This window comes from Balaenoptera ricei, chromosome 11 (genome assembly GCF_028023285.1).
Source record: "Balaenoptera ricei isolate mBalRic1 chromosome 11, mBalRic1.hap2, whole genome shotgun sequence".
NCBI classification, from domain to species: domain Eukaryota; kingdom Metazoa; phylum Chordata; class Mammalia; order Artiodactyla; family Balaenopteridae; genus Balaenoptera; species Balaenoptera ricei.
In genome coordinates, this window is record NC_082649.1 from 95,796,551 (window position 1) to 95,820,407 (window position 23,857).

General features: G+C 47.7%; 1 protein-coding gene across 5 annotated transcripts; it reads left to right on the plus strand.

The window, feature by feature from the left end:
• EDEM1 (ER degradation enhancing alpha-mannosidase like protein 1) lies at positions 1-23,583 on the plus strand. 5 transcript variants are annotated; one of them, XM_059940232.1, is made up of 13 exons: positions 2-720; positions 3,158-3,220; positions 5,810-5,882; positions 8,924-9,027; positions 10,204-10,375; positions 11,746-11,929; positions 13,357-13,531; positions 15,087-15,207; positions 15,681-15,851; positions 17,701-17,774; positions 18,649-18,745; positions 20,650-20,853; positions 22,335-23,583. In XM_059940232.1, exons 1-13 carry the CDS (start codon positions 203-205, stop codon positions 22,422-22,424), a joined length of 2,046 nt encoding a protein of 681 aa, XP_059796215.1. In that variant the 5' UTR covers positions 2-202; the 3' UTR covers positions 22,425-23,583. The 5 variants fall into 5 exon arrangements, with proteins under 5 accessions (XP_059796217.1, XP_059796215.1, XP_059796216.1 ...); XM_059940235.1 differs by having other exon boundaries at positions 467-720; positions 3,158-3,245; XM_059940233.1 differs by lacking the exon at positions 3,158-3,220 and having other exon boundaries at positions 3-720.
• Positions 23,584-23,857: the final 274 nt, after the last annotated feature.

A 23,857-nucleotide genomic window follows, 5' to 3' on the forward strand; every position in this document is an offset into this window, starting at 1 on the left:
GCGACCGGACGGGCGAACGTGGGGCTTGGCCGGCCGGGCCCGAGGTGCTGGGGGTGTGGGGACAATGGGCCAGTTCCTGGTGCGTCACGAGGGAGTTCCTTAAAGGGGAAGTGAGCGGAGCTACTGGGCAGACGTGGGGTGCGGTGGTCGGCGGGGAAGGCCCCCCGCGTTTGTAAATAATGCCCGCGGCGCCCGCGCGACCATGCAATGGCGAGCGCTCGTCCTGGGGCTGGTGCTCCTCCGGCTTGGCCTCCACGGAGTGCTGTGGCTCGTCTTCGGGCTGGGGCCCAGCATGGGCTTCTACCAGCGCTTCCCGCTCAGCTTCGGCTTCCAGCGCCTGAGGGGCCCCGACGGCTCCGCGTCTCCCGCCTCGGGGCCCGCGGGCCGGCCCGGGACGCCCGGGGGGCCGTCGGGGCCATCGTGGCTGCAGCCGCAGGTCCCTGGGCCGGCGGCGGGGCGGCGGCGGGCTCCGCGGCGGCCCGAGCCGGACGTCTGTGGCCCGGGCCACTGGGGCTACGTGCTGGGCGGCCGGGGCCGCGGCCGGGACGAGTATGAGAAGCGCTATAGCGGCGCCTTCCCGCCGCAGCTGCGCGCCCAGATGCGCGACCTGGCGCGGGGCATGTTCGTGTTCGGCTACGACAACTACATGGCGCACGCCTTCCCCGAGGACGAGCTCAACCCCATCCACTGCCGCGGCCGAGGACCCGACCGCGGGGACCCGTGAGTAGCCTGCGCCGGCCCGACGCCCAGGACCGCGCGCCGCACGCGCTTCCTTCCGTTCTCCTGGTGGGTGCAGCCTTCCGTCCTCCGGGTCCCCCCATTGGTGCCCGGGCGTTTAGGGTCTTGGGGGCAGCGCCCGTCCGTCCGGCGCCTCGGCTGACCCGCTTTGAGGTCGGCCTGGGCTGGGGGTTGCGTGGACGGCCCGGTGGCTGTCCTTCTCTTGCTTCTCCCGGAATCTCTGTTACTGGACAGCTGTCAGCGCAGTCTCTTTTACAGATGGGGAAACTGAGGCCCAGAGACCGGAAGGGACAGTGGCAGTACCGAGGGGTGGCTTGGGGAGCCTTAGACTTCCATCTCCAACCCTTTCTCCAGGTGAAGGTCAAATCAAAATGAAATCCCTTGTAAATGCAGCTTCGAAACGGCACTTATCTCCCCCCACCTAGTCAACTCCAACTTTACTGTATAAAAATATAAAAATTCAGGAGTTGATCCTGAGAAGGGACTTTTTAAAGCCATCCAGTGAGTTTGAGGCAGAGCGGGGCTACAGCCTTTCTCCTTTATCACAGGGGCCGCTCCCTAGGCTGAGGACGGTTAGGTGGAAGGGAGAGAGAGAGGCTGGGTGGCCCAGATTTGGGGTCCTGATGCTCAAGATGACATTCCTTGCTCTGTAGGGTCTGTCCCATAAATTCCCCCACCCTGGTGGCAGGGCTGTCAGGGAAGATCTGCCAGTCTTCCCCTTCCATCAGCCGTGTTTGCAGAGGCTGAGCTTCAAGGGTTACTGCTGTTGACATCAGAGTCCAAGAGGACAGCACACCCAGCTAAGGACCTCCTAGCTGGAGGGAACCGGTGTGCCTTGACACTGACCCTGTTAGACTGGATATGACTGCCTTTCTCTTGGCCGCTCCCCTCAGTTGGCAGTGGAGGAGTCGGGCTGCTTGGTCCCTTTGGACATTTGAGGCCTGTGTTTTGCTTCACCTGATGAAAAGCAGCAGAGTCCAGTCCTTAGGTCCTAAAAAGGAAGCCCACACACTAAAGGGACTTAAAGAGTTTTAGACATGGTTGGATTATCTACAGATTCTTGTCTTAAATTGCATTTGGAGAGCATGATTTTTAGTGAAGCCAGGGGGACATCCTAGGTTAGCTTAAAAAGACTTGGTCTTTTTAAAGTTGTAGGAAACTGATGAGTTATATTTTTCATGTTTCACTGTATCAGGCTTTATACATAGAAATGTATTTTCTATCTCAATTTTTTTTTTTTTTTTGAGAAAAATTTTAAGTAAGTTTTTGCTTAACTAGTTTTCTTTGCTTGGGGATGCCATCTGCTAATGAGTGGTTTGGTTTGACCAGTGACAGTCTGGATAAGTTGAGGTCAGGTTGCCTTGAGACAGATATGTTGGTTTTGGAAAGATGGAGTTAGAGATATTGAGGGGATGCCATGTGGGAAGGGTTGTGCCCTTTTGGTTGGTCAGCCTTGGTGTCTTTGAGGAAGTGAAAGAGCTCTGGGGTTATGGTAGCCTTGAGTAGACCCTCACACTGGCCGCTTGTAAAGAGTGGAAAGTTAATTTTTCTTATTCCTTTTCCTTTCACTTAACTCCTCTCAGACTTTAGTGTTTTCAGGAAAAGGGCAGGCCACCTTTACATCCCTGAAATAAATAACTGGTAATAAAAAATCTTTCAGATATTTATTTTAAGCAGATGTATTCTAATGATTACTGTCAAGTGAATTCTAATGATTCACTTAAAAAAGAGAGTAACTTAAGCCATTAGAATATTGTGTAAAAAGTACAGAAACAAAATATGAGTGCTAAATGTGCCTGTCTTTTCTTTTTGGTCACATTTACTTGAGGCTTATCTTGCCTGTCTTGTTTGACTGGCGGTAGGGTGACGAGTATTGACATGAAGTAAATAAAACCGGAACACTTTTTTAAAAATAGCAAACGTTTCTGTCCAGCTACAGATCACTATGCAAACTCAGTTCCTCTCACATCCCCGATTTGGGTTGGAGGATCCAAATTCAAAAGTTTCATCAAGTAAGTCTGGATATTAAAATTTTGCAGTCTCACGAATAATAACGTTAGTTCAGACCTTGGGTGCCTGACCCTTCTTTGTTTTCTCCCCAACCATTTTGCTATTCAAACAAAAAAGCAAATCAAACCAAACCGATGCTGGCCCCCAAACCGACTCGTTCCTAGGCACCCCTAGTTTAAGATGGCCTCCTCTGCATTCCCCTTTCTTCCTAAAATCTTGGCTTCCTTCAGGGTCAGGCTCAAGTCTTTTTCCATGACGCCACTGAACTGTTTGAAGATGACTGTCCTTGATCTACTCAGTTCTCCTTTCGGTTCCTTTCCTTTGAGCTGCTTTTCCACGTTTTAATATCGTGTGAGACTTGAGTACTGTTGTGTGTTCACCTTCCTTTCCCTTTGTCTTGTCTCCCCAGATTGTCAATCCCTGGAACACAGGGACTGTTTCTTATATTACCTCTGTGCCTACACAGCACCAGGTAGATTTCTGAACAGCTGTTACAGGTTAAGTATATGTGGAATTTTTTTTTTCTTTTTTACACATGCGTTTAATTTTGAACATGCTATGTTAGCATTATGTTAGCTGCATCGCCAAAAATTTTCTGTGAAAGGCCATAGTTTTCTCCATCTTCGCTGTTTGGGGGTAATAAGAACCTTAAAAATGCAGAGTGGGGTGAATGTCACGAACAGTCACACAGGGTAACTTAAGTGGAGAGCCATCGTGGTTCGGCAGCTGGTTATGTGGAAAGATGGACACTTTTGAACCCAGCCTTGTACCTGAAGTTTGAGTTCTTGGTCAGGCTGGCCATAGATCAAGAAGATTTTCACAGGACAGACAGATCACAGTCTCGCCTGCACGGTGGGCTGGCCTCAATGGACGCCCAGTAATCTGGCGCTGTAAGGCCGACAGGCTTCTGTGGAGTCTCTTGTTTCCTTCCTCCCCTCCCCATTTTTCTTTTTTCTATTTTGGCACATTTTGAAAGAGTGTGTAACAATGATCTGGTAGAAAAGAATTTGGAAGTGTTTTCATGAACGCCTTAGATCTTTGAGTGGATTTGTCTGAGTGGAGAGAAGGAACCACCAGTTACTACAAACACGTTTTTTCTTGTGCCAACTCTTATAATTGTTCTTTGTCGTGGCTGCTTGGGCGTTCTTTTGAGAAGTGTTTTAAAACTGGGTCCGTTGTAGTTATAGCCTGAAAGGAAGAGCACGGTAAACCATGGGAAGGAGTGCAGTGCTCCAGATTAGTCATCCCTTCCAGGGCCGGTGCAGGTGGAAAGGGCGATACGCCACAGAGGAGGGTCCCTCAGGGGAAGCTCGTCACACGGGGTTCACCCAGCATTCAGCCTGGAGGCTAAGTGATGAGAGACCCGTTTTGTGATGAGGTGGGTTGTTGGAGCCAACGCTTGGTTTCTGAGCAGCAGAGCAATGGAGGTAAATATTTAAGCTCAGTAGAATGTTCTTGAGTGGGCAGCATTGAGCATCTCCCTGTCTCCTTTGGCCTTCCCCTCCAGCTTTTGACACTTCCTATATCCTCTCTGGCTGGCACTGCCCTTGAAGGGCTGAGCTTAAGCCACAGCTCTCGTCTTCAGAGGACCTTCTTCAGTCATATTCGTGTGTTCGGAAAGAATCGACAGCTAGAAGCAGCAGGTGGGGTTCTTCAGCCGTGCAGTGTGCTGGCTTCGCAGCTTGGGAGAGACATGTGAGAGCCCTGGTTCCTAGATTGCCCCTTGTAGATAGCTTGTTTCAAAGAAAGGAGGTAAAATTTTGCCATACATTCTTTGTCCTAGATTAAGTGACATGACCAGCATAAAACAAAGGCTCAGGTAAAATCAGATGTGAGGTGTTGGAGCCGTTTATGCCTGTCTCACGTGGGGCCCACTTCGCCCCAGCTGAGGCGCATAGGAGGCCTCTCAGAGAGCAGGGCGAGCATTTGGAACACGGAGATGCTGCCCGCGGGGAAGTGAGACAGGACCCATTAGAGAGACCCACGGAGTAGGTAACGTGGTCCGGGGATTTGATGGAAGACGTCATACTAACGGTGAATCAGTTGCTGAAGATAAAACTAGGGTTTTTTCGCTGTGGTTTTTCATAAACGTAATCTTGAAACAGTCATCCTGTTTCTCTCCTTACTGACATCTTTTTCATCTTTTTCATTTCTCTCCTTACTTTCAAATCTTTTCAAGCTTCTGCAGTTGCCTTCTGGGTTTGTGGCAATGGGACAGGAATAACTGAACTCCCTAGAATTTGTCAAGCTGACTTTATGACTTACACTATTTTTCCATCCCCACCTGTCCCAGATGTATTAGTATTATCCTTGTCGTTTTTAGCGCTATAAAGAACTGTCAGTTACCCTCTTTGCGGCCCTGAAGTTGGTGTCTTAAGATTGTTTCAGAGTGGGCGATCGGTGTTGCTTATGGGGCAGGAGGCGTGTGGCAGAAGCATTGGTGCAGCTGCAGTTATGAGAAGCCCTGCCTTGGTTCATGGTAAAACAGCAGCTCCTTGCAATTTGTGGAGCTGGTGGGGATTCTTTGGGTGGTATGTTAGGGAAACAATGGTGTAAAGCAGTTAATTTATTCCCCCACCCCAAGGATGGATGAGTGATACTGAGCCTGTAACTGAGGTATTTATTTGCTGCTATGTGCGTGTAATCTGCGGCAGTGTCTGATTTCTGTATTAAAGTTTTATTTGCAGGTCATGTGACAGGGCCTCTCCTTTTTCATTCCTAATGATTTCGAAATCAGAGCTTTTTGAAGCTGGACAGAAAGGTCATTTGTGCTGTTAAAACTGTATCTCGGAGGGGGGCAATGACTCCTGTTTCCCATTTCCTTACTTCCTGTTTTGTGTTCTTTCCACTATAGTATAAGCGTGTGTGTCTCTGCTATTCTGTGACACTATAGAGACTGTCCCTTGTGAGGGAGAAGGACCATTGCCATACTGACCCACCCATAGTAGTCCCTGAATAAATAAGTTTCCAGCAATTTTAGTTTCTGATGAGTGTTTAGTTTTACTGTCTTTTTTCTCTTTTAAAGTACCTTTGTTTAATTTTAATTTTCTTTCTTTTTCAGTTCAAATCTGAACATCAATGATGTCCTAGGGAATTATTCACTGACTCTTGTTGATGCGTTGGATACACTTGCAGTAAGTGTTCAGCTTTATTATTATTTTTAAAAATTAATTAAGGTATTTTGGAGTTAATTACCCTTAAGCCCGTGCGCCACAAGTACTGAGCCTGCTGCTCAAGCCACAACTACTGAGCCCACGTGCTACAACTACTGAAGCCCATACTCCTAGAGTCCGTGCTCCACAACAAGAGAGGCCGCTGCAAGGAGAAGCCCGCACGCTGCAACTAGAGAAAGCCCATGCGCAGCAACAAAGACCCAGCGCAGCCAAAAATAAATTAATTAATTAATAAATAAATAAATTTTTAAAAAATGTTTTAAAAAAAAAAAGAAAGTGTGATTGTTTTGGGGGAAACCTATTTTTCTGCGGGGTTCCCCCACTATTTTATTCCTTAAAGGAACCAGTATACAGTTACTGTAGTTAAGATTTCAGAAGTAAAAGACAGGATCTCAGGATTTCAAGATCTCCAGGGGACAAGATCCCCTGAAATGTGCCCCAGCTACTGGCCCCCCAAAATCAAGTCTGAGCCCTGGTTCCAGCCCCTGCGCAGAGACCCTCTGTATAAACACTCTTGTTTTATTTGCTTTCCGTGTTTTGTGGACACTACCCCCTCCAGACTTGGGCTGCCAGCTCAGGGGCAGCCTTGACGTGCTCAGCCCTTGGTTTGCTTCAAGGCAGCTGGAGACCTCTAGACAGATGAGCTAAAGCGCATGGAAGGCAGTCAGGCACCATGCACGGTTCTCATTACCGGGCTGCCGTGTGCGCTTGGCGTGCCTCACGACCCTTTGCTGTAGAGTACAGCAAGGGACTGTATTCCAGCGCAGCGCTGAAAAACTTCCTTAGTCAACATGATTCTACTACCTCTTTGCTCTCCTCCGTTGTCCGGCACACCTTTACCATAAGAGGATTTGTACTGTAGTTGATTGCAAATCCTGCATTTTAACTTTCCTTAAACAGAGTTTGAAGCTGTCAGGAGTTAGAATTGGGTAACGCTAGCTAAGTGTGCATTACAACTGTCCCAGATCTTGCTAGTAGTAGAATTACCGGAACTTGGGAAGAGCTGGAGCGGTCCTTCTAAATTCCCCTAGGCTCATGGTCTAACAGAGAGTCCGGGGTTTCGTTCTGCCAGGCGGTAGTTGCACAGCAGTTTAGTTTCCCAGTCTCTCCTTCTGAAGTGATTGCTACTCCCTGTCAGTCATGCACCATCACTGATCAAAATGTGCCCGGATGGGTGTGTTCACCCTGATTAGAGTTAACTTGTTGAGGGGACCAGAGGCTGACTCAGGCAAACAAGTGTTGCTTTAAAAAAAGTCCCAAGACTCATATATAGCTTATGAAAGCACAACTTTTCCCCATGACCTCTCTCTTTTTGCCCCATTGTGTCTTTTTATCTGTCTGCCATGCTCTTGAAGTACAGAGACCTTGTCTCTGTTACAGTCACTGCACTCTGTCCACACCGCATAGTATCTGATACATGATAGGAGTGCAAATACGTGTTAAGAAAATGAATTTCTAGTAACCTGGCATTTCCCAACACAGATTCCAAGGGTGTTCTCCCTCAAAGAAGAATTCTGTTCCCAAATGAACTTGAGAAATTCTACCAGTCTGTCCCACCACTGGAGAGCCACAGTGCACACCAGCAGTTTAAAGGCTCTGAGAAGTTCTGAGAAGTAAAGAAACCCAATCCAGCTTTTCTTGAGCCTGAGTGAATGATTTCAGAGCCTCGTTACTCTGTTCCGTAGCTGTCTAAAATGGCAAATTACAATATATCGTTGAAAACTATTGGCTTCCTTTGCCATCCTCCACATGATCTGAGATCATATCAGCCCCTGCAGCTGCGAACAGATTTTGCTGCTGGTGAACATCTGTAGGGAAACAGACCCATCTCTTGTGGTTTTCATTGTAGAACATCCGGTCTTTAAGGTGCACTTCAGGCTTATTTTTCAGGTGTTACTTCTGTTGACGTTTCCCTTTTCTTTTGCTGACATTTTAAACAAACTTTAACAGGTGTGCTTTGGAAACACTTGGACAACAGCAGTCCCTTGACTGTTAGATGCAACTTGTGTCATGATCGCATAATCTTTTAAAAAGAAGGAACCGAAAGCCAGAAAAGAAACGTCTGTACTTGCTCTGCATGTAACAGCAAAATAACAATGAGGGGGAGAAAAAGAAAAAAAGATGCACTAGATCAATAAACACTAGGAAATAAGACATACTTGAAATAAGTAGTGTCTGAATGAAATTGTTTTTTCTTGGTTTTTTTTTTTTTTTTTTTTTTGGTGTCTTTATGATGTCATTATAGTGCCAGGATTGTCATAAAATTTTGAACAGCGTGAAAGCATTTCTATTCAGGTTATTTTATCAAATTTTATGTCCAATTTGCACTTCATATAAGAGAGAGAAGCTTGGAATGATACCATATCCACACACCCAAAATAGGAATCCTAATTCTAGAACATTTCTTACAAAGGACGTAGAGCTGGTTATTTGTATGTTTTGTTTGTTTTGAATGTCATTGGTCTTACGGTATGCTCCAAAAGATAATACCACTATTTCCCAAAGTGTTCAGACATCTGGGTAACAAGCAAGGAGTCAGTTTTCCAGATGTTTCGGTCTCCTGGGAGCTAAGCGCCCAAGCTGTCGCGTTATTTGAGGAGCAGAGGGAAAGCCATGTTTTTTGTTTCTTCAGTTTTTGGATTTATTGTTACTCATTTCAGGAATTTCTGGAACTGTAACGCCTTGCATGCTAGACAAGATGAGACAGAAGTTGAGGGAGAATGGGGCAGGACGATGAGGGCTGCTAATGATTTTATGAGGAGTTATTGACACAGTTCTGCCATTTGGAGATAGGATGCTTGAGTTTCGTGGAGATGGGCTTGCCATCTGTCCCAGAATGTGTTCTAAGAGATAACTGTGCTCTTCTACGTTTTGTGTTTCTACTCCCACGAGTGGCAAGACCACACGTACAGACGTTCAGATGAAGTGGCCCAGCTCCTGCGATCATGCAGCCTCAGTGTCACTTCAGGCCGTTGTAATGGTTTGTGTTCCTCTTTTTAAAGATAATGGGAAATTCATCCGAGTTCCAGAAAGCAGTCAAGTTAGTGATCAACACAGTGTCATTTGACAAAGATTCCACCGTCCAAGTCTTTGAGGCCACGATAAGGTAAAATAGTACATCAAACGGATTGAAGGCTGCTTTTGGGTGTGGAAGGAGAAAACTCCTGGAGGGTCCACCAGCCCCAGGGTCTAGGTAGGGAGTCCGTGCAGACCTGGTGGGCACTGTGCCCCCTTTTCATCTGCTTTTGGATTGATCAAAACTGAAACAATTGCCATTTCAAACTAATTATATTTGGGGCCAAATAGAAAGACACACTGTAACGCAGGTTTAAGATAGATGTCCCTTTAAAGGAGTTTTTCATTATTTCACTTTATGTCTAGTCTCATTTCCTTCACTGTGTCCTAGGAAAACCCCTATGTATTTCTGAAGGAATCAGAGTTTCTCCTGTCACCCACCACCTGCAGAAAACCACTGCTGACCATTTGGGTCTCCCTCCCTCTCCCTCCCTCTAATGTACTGGGCTCATGTTTTATATCTTGCCTTTTTAGTTTGATAAGATTGGGACTGCTTTCCTATTCCATTTAAACTTTGAAAGTTGTATCACTGCATAACATTCCAGATATAGCATTTATTTAAAATTAAAGTTACGAAAACATTTGTTCTGAAAAATGTCACAATCTGCTTCCGCTCACTGGAGGGGGACCTGAGCTCGTGGCTGCTGAGGGACTGAGATCTAAGCTGGTGGCGCCTGCCTCTCAGCTGGGTCGTTCTCTCCTTCTCCTCCTCTTCCCCACCTTGCCTCTTGACCGGAAGTGGGAGAATTTGACGTTGCTTGGCAGCCAGAACTACAAAAGTTACTTAGTGTGTGTTGTCTTGCTCTTTTCTGTTTCTTATTTGGCTAAGTTTTTTCCCCACGTGAGAGAAACCAAGAGTAGTTTATTAATACTAAAAGGTGATATTTATTCTGGGAATGATTAGGACACTCCCTTTTGATGAGATGATGAAAACGACTAAACACTGTTACTACTTTAAGTGGGATTATTCTCAGTAGCCTCAGAAGAATGGTTCGCTTTCTCCCTTTCGATAATGCTGTTAGCTAACAATTGATCGTTTACTGTCAGGGCTGGAAAGAACTTCAGGGGGTCATTAAGTCCAGTCCCTCTGATTTCAGGCAGTGCTAAGTCCATAGGGAATTCAAGCCTGCTTCTGTCATTCTGAGCTGGATTGTACACATTTACAAGCAACGTGATTTTATTCTTCTTTTGTTCTTCCTGTCATTAGGGTCCTGGGAAGCCTTCTTTCTGCCCACAGAATAATAACTGACTCCAAGCAGCCCTTTGGTGACATGACGATTAAGGATTATGATAATGAGTTGTTGCATATGGCTCACGACCTGGCCGTGCGGCTCCTCCCTGCCTTTGAAAACACCAAGACAGGGATCCCCTACCCTCGGGTAGGTAGATGGCGTCAACAGCACACCACCTTCCCGGATTAAAACTCTTTGTTGATGAATTTATTTGCGGGAAGGAGTGGGGCTGATGCGGAAGAGGAAAGCCATGTCCTTGAGAGAATTTGGCCCTAAATATGATAGAAATGGTTTTTAATTCATTCAGCATTTACTGAACACCTGTTGTGTGCTGGGCATTCAGTGACATATTTGACTTAATCCCTCCCCTTAAGGAAGTTATGTTCCTGTGCTCAGTATTCTTTTTTTAAAAATAAATTTATTTATTTATTTATTTATTTTTGGCTGTGTTGGGTCTTCGTTGCTGCACACGGGCTTTCTCTAGTTGCGGCAAGCGGGGCTACTCTTCATCGCGGTGCGCGGGCTTCTCATTGTCGTGGCTTCTCTTGTTGCAGAGCACGGGCTCTAGGTGCACGGGCTCAGTAGTTGTGGCTTGCGGGCTCTAGACCGCAGGCTCAGTAGTTGTGGCGCACGGGCTTAGTTGCTCCACGGCATGTGGGATCTTCCCAGACCAGGGCTCGAACCCGTGTCCCCTGCATTGGCAGGTGGATTCTTAACCACTGCGCCACCAGGGAAGCCCTGTGCTCAGTATTCTTAACCCTTTTTGCAGGTGGGATTTATATCCCCTGCTGCAAAACAGTGGGGGCAATTTGTCTTCATTTCTGACTTGGGTCCATTTCCCCACATGTACGCTGTAGGAGCTCAGCGAATGTTCTTTTGAACACTTCATGTGGATCTTTCAAATAAAGCCTGTACAGACCAGTAAGTTAGCTGCTGATTTAAATGCAAGGTCTGGAATGAGATTCTATCTTTGTGGCATCTGATTTACTGAGTCCAGAACCCCTCTGAGAGTTGAGTCAGCCTTTGGGTCACCAACCAGTGGAGAATTGCCAGACCACTGAGCCTCAGTGATGAAACAGGCTGTCACTTTCTCGCTGGGTTCCTTTCTCTCGCAGTCCAAGATTTGTTAACGTTTGCTGAGCAGGACTGAGTTCATAGCAGCTCACTTAAAATTTCTACGTGATTCCACAGCTTGCCTTTGTCCCCAGTGCCAAAGCCTGGTGCTGCGTAACCATGAAGAGAACCTGCTGGAAAGAGGCAGATTAGTGAATAGCGTTATAATGATTCCCCCGAGACTTGCTCTTATTAATAACACAGGGCTCTGGTGTTTGTACTGTCTTGTTTGTGTCTTAAACTTACTCCCATTTTCCTTTTGGATGTAAAGTGGGAGGCGGCGGGCTGACTCCCCCCGTGGTGAGCTTGGTTCATTAGTGGAGTGTGGTCGCTGTGACCCGGTCTTCTAGCCCTGTGGGCTCCTTGACTTCTGCCACAAGCCCTTTGTCTCTTCCTGTCCCCAGGTGAACCTAAAGACAGGCGTTCCTCCTGACAGCAATAATGAGACGTGCACGGCCGGCGCTGGTTCCCTGCTGGTGGAATTTGGGATTCTGAGTCGACTGCTGGGGGATTCCACGTTTGAGTGGGTGGCCAGGCGAGCTGTGAAAGCCCTTTGGAACCTGCGGAGCAACGATACGGGGTTGTTAGGTGTGGGGCACCTGTGAGGCCCTTGGCACTGCACACATCACCCCCTTTCCTTTCCTCTTCTCTGGGGCCCTCCCTCCTTTCCACTCCTTCTTCCTTGTACTATTGAACCTGAAAATTGACAACTCAGAGGGAAGGGCCCTCCCTCAGTGTCTGCCACATCTGATTTCTCCGTGTGACTTTTCACTTAGAGGGAGGCTGGAAGGTTGATGGGACAGAATAATGCTCTCCTATTTGAGGGCTCCCTTCTGATCTGAATCCCTTGGCATATTCCACTTGAAAGTAATTGTTAAATGCTATAAAAAGAACTGCCTCGGAGGCAGATTATATTGCTTCAGTATAAGGTTCCAAAGATAGGAAGTTAGAGTTAACTGGTAGAGTGACTTTCTCCTTTTAAAAAATCTCGGCTTGTGGTAGTAGGTTAAAAGCCCAGATTAAACCTGTATTAGATTTTATTTTTTTCCCTTGAGAATTTTGATCAAGATGTTATTAAAAAATTATTACGGAAAATTTCAAACATATCAAAGTAGGAAAAAGTATAATGAATAATGAACCCCTATGTACTCCTTATTTATCTTCAATGATTATCAGTATTTTACTAGCTCAAGATGTTATTTTAAAATAGGTTGTTTGCCTCTTGTAACTATCTAATTTTGAGAAATATTTTCTTTTTGTCATCGGGAAGGAGCTGGATTGGTGGTCCTGGAGCCTAGAGTGTCATTGCAAAAGCGCTGCTTTTTAGAAGTGATCTTCGATTACTCTTCCTTAAGTTCTTCAATTCATTTACAAATTTGTTGTATTTAACAATAACAGTAGAAACAAAATAGTCGCCCCGTCACCCCATTACCAGTGTCACCCCAAACTGTCAACTTTAAAATTTTCCATAGGCCCTTGCAGCCTGTCATGTGCAACTTTTATATACTTTCAAATTATAATATAGATATTTTTATTCTGCCTTTCATTTGGCAAATCATGCAGGTGGTTTCAAGTTATCTTGTTTTCACGGTTATTGCCTTTAAAATCTATATGACAGTCCATTAACTCTTCTGATGTTGGACATTTGGATTATTTTTGTTTTTCTTTTTTTTTTTCCATTTTACAGGTAATGTAAATTACATAATTCATCATTCTCTGATGAACAACACCCTTTAGGCTTTTGAAATGCATTGTCAATCTGGAAAAGCAACACGACAAACCTATTTTTCTTGTGCATTAAATGTTTTCCCCATTTTTGTGTCCGTGTTGAAACACTGTATGCTCAGGAAGCTCAAGCCACCCATGCTGCTGATAGGACTGATAAAGACGTGAGGGCCACGCATTCATCCCTCCTCTTTCCTGTGAGGGACGAAGGTGCTGAGGAGCAGAGGGGCTGAAGTAGGAGGTCCCCCTGCCCGCCACCCGGGCCCTGACGAGCTTGCTTGTTTTCACAGGCAATGTTGTGAACATTCAGACGGGCCATTGGGTCGGAAAGCAGAGTGGCTTGGGTGCCGGACTGGACTCCTTCTATGAATACCTCTTGAAATCTTACATTCTCTTTGGAGAAAAAGAAGACCTAGAAATGTTTAATGCTGCATATAAGAGTATTCAGAACTACTTAAGAAGAGGGTATGTCTCCTCACCATCTCTCTTACTGTCCCGTCGAGCAAATAGAATGTATTGTGAAATGCTCGTATTTTTCTCAACATAGATTCACAGGGTCTTTGGGTCTCTGCCCTCATTTTACTGCCTCCTAGTTGTTTGTTAGTCATTTGAGGGGGTGGTGAAGAGGTGTATTAGCTATTTACTGCTGCGTAACAAATTACCCTGAAACCTAGTGGCTTAAAACAGCAAACATTACCTCACCCATTTTCTGAGGGTCAGGAAGCCGGGAGCAGCTGGGCTGGTCCAGGGGCTCTCACGAGGTCATCCACAAGCTACTGGTAAGGGCTGCAGCCTTGTCACGGCGCAGTCGGGCCTGGAGGGGCCCCTCCCAGGCTTCAGTTCTTCACGTGCTGTGGCTGGAGGTGTCAGTTCCTTGCCATATGGGCCTCTTTGTAGGCAGCTCATGGTAGCTGGCTTCCCCAGAATGAGTGATCTGAGAGAGAAGGAAAGAGAGCCACCAGAATGGAAGCCATATGCCTTTATGCCCTAATCTCAGAATGACAACCAGCACTTCTGCCGGGCGCTGTTGGTCACACAGACCAGGGCTGATGTAGTCTGTGAGGGTACTGCACAAGGGTGTGACAGCCAGGAGGCAGGGGTCACTGGGGGCCACCTGGAGACTGGCTGCCGCAAAGAGTGACACATCCCTGTTTCGCTGGTTTTATTTGCACATAGAGCTGTAATGCGGCACAGTTGTTTTGGTTCTTTCACTTTCTAAAGAAGTTGGGATTGGTCTTTATACTTGATGAGAGAAAGGGTAGTTACCACCTTTTTTTCCCCTCTGTGTTTGTTTAAAACAGCTTTGTTTCCCGCTTGTCAGTTGTGCATTCAGGATGGCAGAAGAGAAGTGCCATTCGAAGCTGCAGCGGCTTCGACCCTGGTGCCGCCTCTGTCTTCCCTGGGTCTTCCCTTGTGCACATGTGTGTGTTAAGTGGCCAGTGCAAGTGATAGCTACTGAGTTGCCTGCCCATTTCTACCCTAGCTGTTGTAGGATCATTCAAGTGATGTGTTTTAATAAGAGGCTGTTTGGCCAGAGTTCAGTCCTTTTCAATTTTTAAAGCACATAAATTTACTAAATTAGTAGTAATCCCGGAGCTTCTTGCTCTGAGGTGTTCCTCCAGGCCCATGGTATAGGATTTTATTAGAGAAGAGACTCTTTTTTTGTGCAGAAATAACCAGACTTCCCCACTCAGGTCAAAACTGACCCATGCTATATACCAAATTACGTGGAAGTATTTCTCAAACCTGATTGTCAAAGTGCTTTCTGCAAAATGCAGTGAAATCCCAACGTGTTACCATGGCTGAGTTTAGAACTTTTATCCTTTGGTAAGTGTCATCTTATGCTAGAGTCTTGTATTGAGAGGTAGAGGCAATCTGTCTCCAAAGGTTTAAAGAATGAGTTAGGAGAAAAGGTTAATATGTTGATTCCATTTAAGTGAAGCTGCCAGGGGCTGCTGGGAGAACAGAGCTGGAGCTGTTTCTCTTTCTTCCCCTTTGACCGCTCTGCTTGGCTCCTCAGTCGGGAAGCCTGTAACGAGGGAGAAGGGGACCCGCCCCTCTACGTCAACGTGAACATGTTCAGCGGGCAGCTGATGAACACGTGGATTGACTCTCTGCAGGCGTTCTTCCCAGGACTGCAGGTATTTCGCAATCCTGTTTGCTAAGAAAAAGCAGTCATTGGAAAGGGCTTTTTTCCCCCCTCTGTTTTCTTTTTATGGTACCAGAACATTCTCTGGCTCCTTCAGATTTGGGAAGTGAATAGCACAGTACGTCCCCATCATTCTCTTTGGAAATTACTGCACACTAAATCAGTGCAAAGCCATGCCAGAAGAGTAACGGCGTGTGATTTTTGGATGGTTCATGTCTCAGTTGTCTGTTCTTCGTTCATGAGTACAGCTAGCCTCTTGTCCTATGCAGTTCACAGGGCTTTGGCATTGATGGCCAGATGGGGCGTGGGGGGTCTGTCTGGGATGCTCCTTTTGGGTTGGTTTTGTCTCCAGCCATGTTTGTAGGTCATATGACCAGTTGGGGGAGGGGGGAGCCCAGGGCCTGTGTCACGTCTTGCCACTCTGAGAACAGTGACTTAGCCTGGTGACCTGCGCCTTCCCTGTAGGTTCTGATAGGAGATGTGGAAGACGCCATCTGCCTGCACGCCTTCTACTACGCCATATGGAAGCGCTACGGGGCCCTCCCCGAGAGGTACAACTGGCAGCTGCAGGCCCCCGACGTGTTCTTCTACCCGCTGAGACCCGAGCTGGTGGAGTCCACGTATCTCCTCTACCAGGTACTGGAGTTTGTTGAGCAGTAGTTTGTGTTGAAATGCTGGGAAGACCTGTAGCAGTTGGTTCGCAGGGAACACTCGCTGACAGGTGGGGAATTGTGTTGTTTCACAGCGACCGTTTGAGTGACCGCCGGCCCAGAGCCTTGTTAGCGCTCAGTGTCTGTCCTGGTTGCACGGGACGGGGAAGACGTCTGCGGTCATGTACGCGTTTGCCCTACATTCTGCAAAGCTGAGTTGTATCTTTACTGCAGGGCTTGTTTCTCACATCCTTCAGTCAAGAGGAAGATTTGGTACTCTCTGTTTTCCAAATTTATTTGACCAAAGAGCTCTTGTTGGGGGATGCATTTCTGTCCTCATGTACTGTGGAACCCTGGTCTGTGTAAAGTATTCAGATAGAAAAATTATTTTTCTTAGTTGGAAAGGGAATCATCTGGGATTGTCTGAGTGCCTACTTTTGTTTAATCCTTCAAAAAAACATACAGTGTTCCTCTTTTGTGAAATTACTTGAATGCCAGAGGAAATGTCACTTTAACTGTGAAGAGTCTTCTCCCCGACGGTTTAAGGCCGATATTTATACCTCTGTGCGTGCCATACATATATACACATTGAGAGCTGTCAGCCATTCGCAAATTCAGCAGCACGAGCTGCTCGCTTTCCAAGAAGCTGGCCCTCCGTGCGTTCGGCAGACGCGTGTAGTGGGCAAGCCCTCGTGAGGAGATCTGATGAGCTCTGGTCGTAGGATTAGTAGTTTAGATTTATTCCATATTTTTTTTTAGCACCGAATCCTTGCCATTTGCTTCTGAAAAAGGGAGAAATCCTGTGCAACTGGTAACTGACCTCAGGTGTAGAGAGACCTTGTGAGTTGTACGTAAGCTCTCAGGGGTGGAGAGGTAGCCTCTGATTTTGCCTCCCGGATCCCAGATCCCAGGGTAGAGTCCGGCCACTCACGCTCCGAGGGTGACAGACTCGGGTGCTGGCTGAGTTCTCCTCTTAAGCTTAGGTCTGTTGCCTTTGGGTTTGTGCCTCTTTGTTTCCGTCACTGCTTCTGTCTTCTTGCAGCTTCTTCCTCATATTGACTATTTTCTTAGAATCCAGAGAGATCTTCGGCTTTATAGCCTTGCCTTCTGAAGCGGCGCCCTGTGCTCTCTTAATCCAGAGGCAGCTGACCGTGTGGTCGTTTGCTTTTGCTGCTGCGCGGTTGGCACTGGGCACGAATTATAGGTGATCCCCAACTTTCAAACTAGTTTTGGGATAAAAGTCTCCTCTTCCCAGAGAATTTTTTTCTTCCCCTAACAAAACCATCTATGAGCATGTGACAGAAGAGGAAGCAAGCCAGGGACTGAGTTCCTAGGGTGATTAGAGAGCACAGCATGTGGAGGCCTCTTTAGATACTTTGAGAGTCTTCTTGTCCCCTGGCCCTCCTCACGGTGCTGTGGATGGAACGGGGGCAAAGTCCTGTTTCCCTGTGCTCGCAGCTTAATTTTCTAGTGAGTTCTAAGGCAACAAAGAAACTGGATTTGTTCTCAGATATGGGACTGTCAGCGAGGCGTTGTTTCATTTCTCATCATGATGGGGATCAGGAGAGCCAAAGGCAGGGAGTTGATCTGCCCTGGGGCAGATCTTCTCGCCCCCCCCATTCAAGTTAAGCAGGTTGGAGGTGCGCTTTGGTGTGAACTGACAGAACACCTTAATCCTGTAACATTCACGACCCTTCAGGATAAAGTGAACTGGCCCGTGCCTTCCTTGGGACGGTGACTCATCTCCGCGGGACCATCCTGCAGTCACCGCCATGTGTGTTGACGGCATGTCTTCCAGGCCCCCGCTGGATCACATTCTCTCGTGTTCTCTCTAGGCAACCAGGAATCCCTTCTACCTCCATGTAGGAATGGACATTCTGCAGAGTCTGGAAAAGCACACAAAAGTCAAGTTAGTTTTCTAAGTTCCTTCCTTTTTCTGTTGGCCACTTCTGATTTCTTTTGAGTTGTGCTGAGGTGATATTATTCTATTTTGCACTTTACTTTTTAGAACAGGTCATTAATGTTAATTTTGTAGGGAAATTGCTTACTTCTTGTTTAGTAGAACCTGCCCATTATAGTGGGAATTAGAAATGTTTTTTCACCTTTATTCCTGTAGGGTTCCAGCAGACTATATGAGCTCTTTTTAAGTAACTTATTTCCCCTGTTATACAAATAATATATATATACTAAAAAGTTTAGGGAATATAGAAAATACAGAGGTAGAATATTATCACTGTAATCTCCATGTGCAGAGATGACTACCATCAGCATTTAAGCGTATAGTTTTATATTCTTTTACATATTTATATATAAATATATAATGTGTGTATATATGTATATCTATAAAAATTCTATTTCAGTTTTGCGATGTGCTTTTTTTACCTAGCTATAATATCATGAGTATTTTCTTACAAAATACTGTCTTAGACTATCAAATGGTTAGTCAGTCTATACAAGTATTGGGACACGAAATTTAAATCAGTCCTTTTGAGTTTGTTGCCAGTCATTTTCTTGGTGTCCTGTTATGCTTTTGGCAAATACTCTCCTCCGCCCCCATCCGCCTTCCGCTACCATTAACCTGATGATTCGGCAGCCAGACCACTTTTTAATGAAGTTTGCAGACAATCTAGGCTGAAAAAGGACAGCCCTTAAACCTGCCCTAATTTGTTTCTCACGTGGTGTTTGATCCCTTGGTTGTTCTATTAATAGGCTACTTCTGCCTCTTAAGTTAATAAGCAGGTGCGAAGGAGCAGAGGTGGGACTCACGGATGATTGTTTCGCAGGTGTGGCTACGCTACGCTGCATCACGTCATCGACAAGTCCACAGAGGACCGGATGGAGAGCTTCTTCCTCAGCGAGACCTGCAAATACTTGTATCTGGTATGTGTGTGGTAAGATTAACCCAGGAAGGGCTCCATCCTGCTGACAGCAGGCACTCCTCTGCCTTCCATCTGACATACACCGCCAGGCGCTGCCCCAGGCTGGACGTCTCGCTGGCCCGGGGGCGCGGCGCTGTCGGAGCAGAGGCACGTCGCTGTCTGCTCCGTGGTTCCTGACCTCGTAGAGGAGGCACTGCCGAGTGCACACACAGACACACTTCGGGTTGCACGTTGTGTGAAGCACAGGTGACGGTTCCTGGGGGACCCTCGTTAGCGTGGAGGTCACGAGGCTTCCCTGAGGAAGACCGCAGAGCCTCAGCTCTTACTTCCCCTGACCTGGGCGCTCTCGGTGAGACCCATAGCCCGGCCGGCTCCCTGTCCGTACACACATCCTCGCGTGTTTAGGGAGAGACTGAATTTTTGGACCTGGAAGGAGCCTTCGGGAACATCTAGTCGGTGTTCATTCTTCCCCTCAGGCGACTGGCCGGGCTTCTCGGGCTGACGATGTGGCAGAGCCGAGGCTTGAGCCCTGGGCCCGATTCCTCGTCCGGTGCTCTTTCCGCTTGGCTGCTTGGCCACGGGCGTGCACGGCATCTGCGTCGTGCACCTGGCCGCTCTCCTCCCCTCTGTCACGGGCTTGTACGGCTACACGCAAAAGAATACTTTCTCAGGGCTCAGAGGGTCGGGATTTCCTGGCGGGGAAACAGCGTGGAGAACTTAGGCCGAGATCCAGATATCCATCAGTAGTGATAGGTTTGTTTTATCTAGTTCAGTGGTCCCCGAGCCCCGGCGTCGGCTGGATTGGAGTCACACTGTTAAGATAACAGCCATGTTGAATGGGAGTCTTCAGAAGCAGGCTCAGGAGCCTGTAATGTTGACAAGTGCCTCTAATGGTCCTGCACAAAGCCGGGTTTCGGAAGCCCCGGTCTGTTCCCCTCAGACGACGCTGCTGCTGGTGCTGCTGGCGTCACTTCTTGTGGCAGGCAGAGGAGTGCCCGCCCGCTGGCCGCGTGGTCCCGCCACCGGGTCCTGTGGGCGCCGAGGTCCCCCACACTGCGCGGCGCGGCCGGTCGGGTCGGCTGCCGAGAGCCTGGCGGGCATCCCGCCCGGCAGCCGTGGGGTCCGGGCTGTTCACGGGGCCAGTTCTGGGGCGAATGAATGGAGGAGACCCCCAGGGTGTTCCCGGGGAAAGAACTCAGGGTCACGGCAGGTGGCGGAGGGGGAGGGCCCCGGGCCGACCCTGTTCTCCTCCTGGGAGCCGTGTGAACACAGAGCAGCTGTGCCGAGTGTTCTTCCTCGTTTGTAAAATACCCGAGGTGCCTGTGAGGTTTCCTCCGTCTCTTAAGAGTTCTGCGTTCTTCCTCACGCATCGTTTACCGCACGCCTGGGTTAGAGGTTCTCTCTAGATGCCCCCGCTGCGCCGTCCTCCACCCCCCACGCCCGCTGCTGGAGGAAGGACTGCCTGGGGTGCCCTGTGCCCTCAGAGCCCACGCAGGAGTGCGCCACGCGGTGGCACGTGCGTCAGGCCCTGGGGACCTGGTGAAGGATAAACCACGGACCTCCTTCTCTCCGGGCTTTTCCAGTTTCGGGCCTAGGTGTGTGTGAGCTGAGGGTAGTTCCAGGATTCCAGCGCCGGAACTCTCCGGAGAGCGTGGGGGCATCTAGGGCTTTTACAGATCAGTGGCGCTTGGGTCTTAGCCCGGGCTTTCTCATCTCTAGGTCTGGGCAGGATTGGGGAAGTCCAGGCGTCTGAGTTTCAACACAACTGGGGATTCCGCCCCGCAGCCTGAGTTGGCCTGAGAGCCAAGCAGGTTCTTGTCCCTAAGTAGTCTGAACTCAGCCGCCCTATGAGTTGGTTCCAAACCTGCTACAATTGTATCTGTTTTCTTTTCTTTTTTCTACTAGCTCTTTGATGAGGAGAATCCAGTACACAAATCTGGAACCAGATACATGTTTACAACTGAGGGACACATTATATCTGTGGATGAACATCTTCGGGAGTCACCCTGGAAGGAGTTCTTTTCTGAAGAGGGAGGGCAGGACCCAGTGGGAAAGTCCGGGCACAGGCCTAGACCTCATGAGCTAAAAGTCATCAACTCCAGCTCCAATGTAAGTTGCTTTCTCCAGGGGTGGTTCGCAATTGGAGGAAGAGAAAACACGACTCATCACGTTATCATCCAGAGTTCCTGACGGAATATTCATGGCACACTTGGGTTGGGTAATTTGAGAAGAGTTTCAGAAAGAGGCCATTTCTGTAGCTATAGATAAGACCCTGAAATTTATATTAGGCCATGGAGTGTAGATGAAGCGAACAAAGCGTGATTGAGAGGAAAGGGAAAAACAGTTAGAAGGAGAGATGATAATCATAGCCAACATTTATTTATAGAGCTTACCACATGCTAAGCACTGTGCTAAATGCCTAAGTATGTTAACTTCTCATAGCAGCCCTGTGAGGGGTAGGTGTTGTAATATCCCTACTTCACAGACAGAAAAAGGGAGGCACAGAGAGGGTCAGGTGACACGGTGGAGCCGCGTGGTGGAGCCCGGATTTGTACTGAAGGAGACACTCGTCTGATAGACTCGATTCCATTGTGCCGGGCACCGGGGATGCAGGCCGGTCAGAGGGGTCCTGGTGCTGGATGGGCCCAGGGCCCAGTGTAGAGACCGGTTCCCACCAGGTGCTTGTCAGTAGGAGGCTGTGTGAAGTGCTGTTGAAACACCCAAGAGGGAGGAATTATTCTGCCAGGAAAACAGGAGGGCCTCACTCAGGAGGTTGCCTCTCAGTAGCTCCTGGAATGCTGAGGGGGAGCTTCCCAGGAGGGACGTTCTGGCAGGAGGCACAGCACCTACAAAAAACACGAGTGGGGGGCAGTGGGACCAACTGGAGAACCTGTCAATCTGGATCTTGCAAAGATGAGGAGCAGGGCGTGTGAGTTCAAGTATAGAGCAGCGAGAAAATGTTTCTTTGAGTAAGAGCATGAATATATGTGGAAACTTTCCAGACAGCATGTTTGGTTCTCACACTTGAATCCCCTTTGAGAGAGAGAAAAGAAAAAAAGCCTTTAATTTAAAAAAATAAGTAAATAAATAACACTCTTAAGCATTTAGGTTTTAGCTGTGGATGAGAAGAGCAATAGACTCAGAAAAACAACAGTATTTTCAAGTAGCTAAAACACTTTCTGCGATTCTGGGTGGATTAAGGACCCAAGGGATGCAGGCTTTAGTCCCGGCCTCTCTTCACGTGGGTGCGTGTCTTTTAGCCTCCCTGGGTTTCCATTTCTTCACCTGTGAAGTGAGGAAATTAAATTACATCAGTGGTCCTCAGCTGGAGGTGACTTTGCTCCTCAAGGGACATTGGGCAATGTCTGGAGACAATCTTGGTTGTCACAGCCGGGGCTTAGGGGCGGGGGGCGTATAGCGGGGGAGCCCAGGGATGCTGTTGACCATCCTGCAGTGCACGGGACAGGCCCCAAGTGTTGACAGTGCCAGGATGAGAAACCCCAGGGGAGGTCATCCAGTCACATCTCAGGAATTAACACATGGCGTCTTAACTCAAAATTCAAATTGTCCCTCATTTATTTTCTTTCTAGTGCAATCGTGTTCCTGACGAGAGGCGATATTCCCTGCCCTTAAAGAGCGTCTACATGCGACAGATTGACCAGATGGTTGGCTTGATTTGATCTGCTCTCCCCTGTGTGGCCTCATCTGAAACTGGACCTCAAACAGCTGAACCCAGGCTAGGCCGAGACCCAGTCCGAAGTGGAGGAGGATAGGAGTCTGGCCGTCCACGATGGTGTCGGAATCTCTGTGCATCTCCCCAGCCACATCTGGTAGATTCTTGGATACTTTAGCGTTTCTCTTCTGTTCAATAAAATGCCCTGTTTGTCTTAAGGATATACTTTGAAGTGAGAAGGTACTTAGAAGTTGGCTTCTTACGACGTGCTGATGTTACTGTGCACCGTGGATGGGCCTCTTTGGCTGGATCTTCAGACCTTCCTACTTCGGAATCCATCGAGTCTTCTCTGCCGGCGCTTGCGTGACTGCAGCCTGGCGACCTCTCTGCCAGAGGATTGTGAATGAATTTCTGTGCAACAGGGCCTGCGGTTCCCCTGACATCCCTATGTACTGCATTTTGTCATCCTCTCTCTCTTATTGGATAATTGGGCTGTCTCCCAGGTCTCCACCCACGATTGTCGGTCACATGGGGAAAAATCATCCAGTTATGCATTTGCGCCCCATGCAATCGTCCCGGTGTTACAGATTATTTGCTCACGAATTTATCTGAATTCTAACAGGCAGTCTCTTAAGTTGTCGCCTCACCGTTTAAGAGCTTAACAGGTAGATCTTTTGGATGGTGTTCTACATTTATTGTGAACTCACCTGAGGATCTCCCATAGTTTCAGAACCAGGTGCCTTTTAAGGGAGAGAAAAATACCTATGATCATCTGAGCTTTCATCTGTCTTACATTTACTAACCAAGGATTATCAGTTCCGACCATGTTTGGGTTGGAATTGTTTCGTTTTTGTTTCCTGTGTCTAGTGCCAATCAACTAAGTCAGGGAGAAAGACATGATCAGATGACTTTCTGGCATCCTTGAGCCGTTTCTCTGTGTAATGCAGGCTTTTGATGAGTGCCTTATACTCTTTAGGTTTGGGCCACTGGATGTCACAGCTGCTGCTATGATTTTAACAGCCTTGTTTTGTATTGCTGCATGGTGTGACCACAGCGAAAGGGGCATGGGATGGATATCAGGTAGGTTCTGGAAACTTCTTGGCCAGTCCTTGCCTTTCAACCTGATATTTTAAGCAAGCATGTATAAAGAGGAAGTTGTGCTAAAACGCCTTTTTTCTTTGTTGGTATTATTTCCTTAGTGAGCACGGAACTGTGTCTCTTTGAACTTGTGCAGAGGGCTCAGAGAAAGCAGAGGTGGGTTTGAACCCTGAGCTTTGGCTTCCCTGTAACGTCAGAGGTTGAAATGAACCTCAATAGAAAGGGTAGGAAGTCTCTTAAAAACCTCCAATTTCACCTGTCGTGTGGCTCACCCGTCACTGCTAGGATATTTCAAATGATTTTATTTTAGTCTTTTTAAAGCTAGAAAGGAATGCTGTGTAA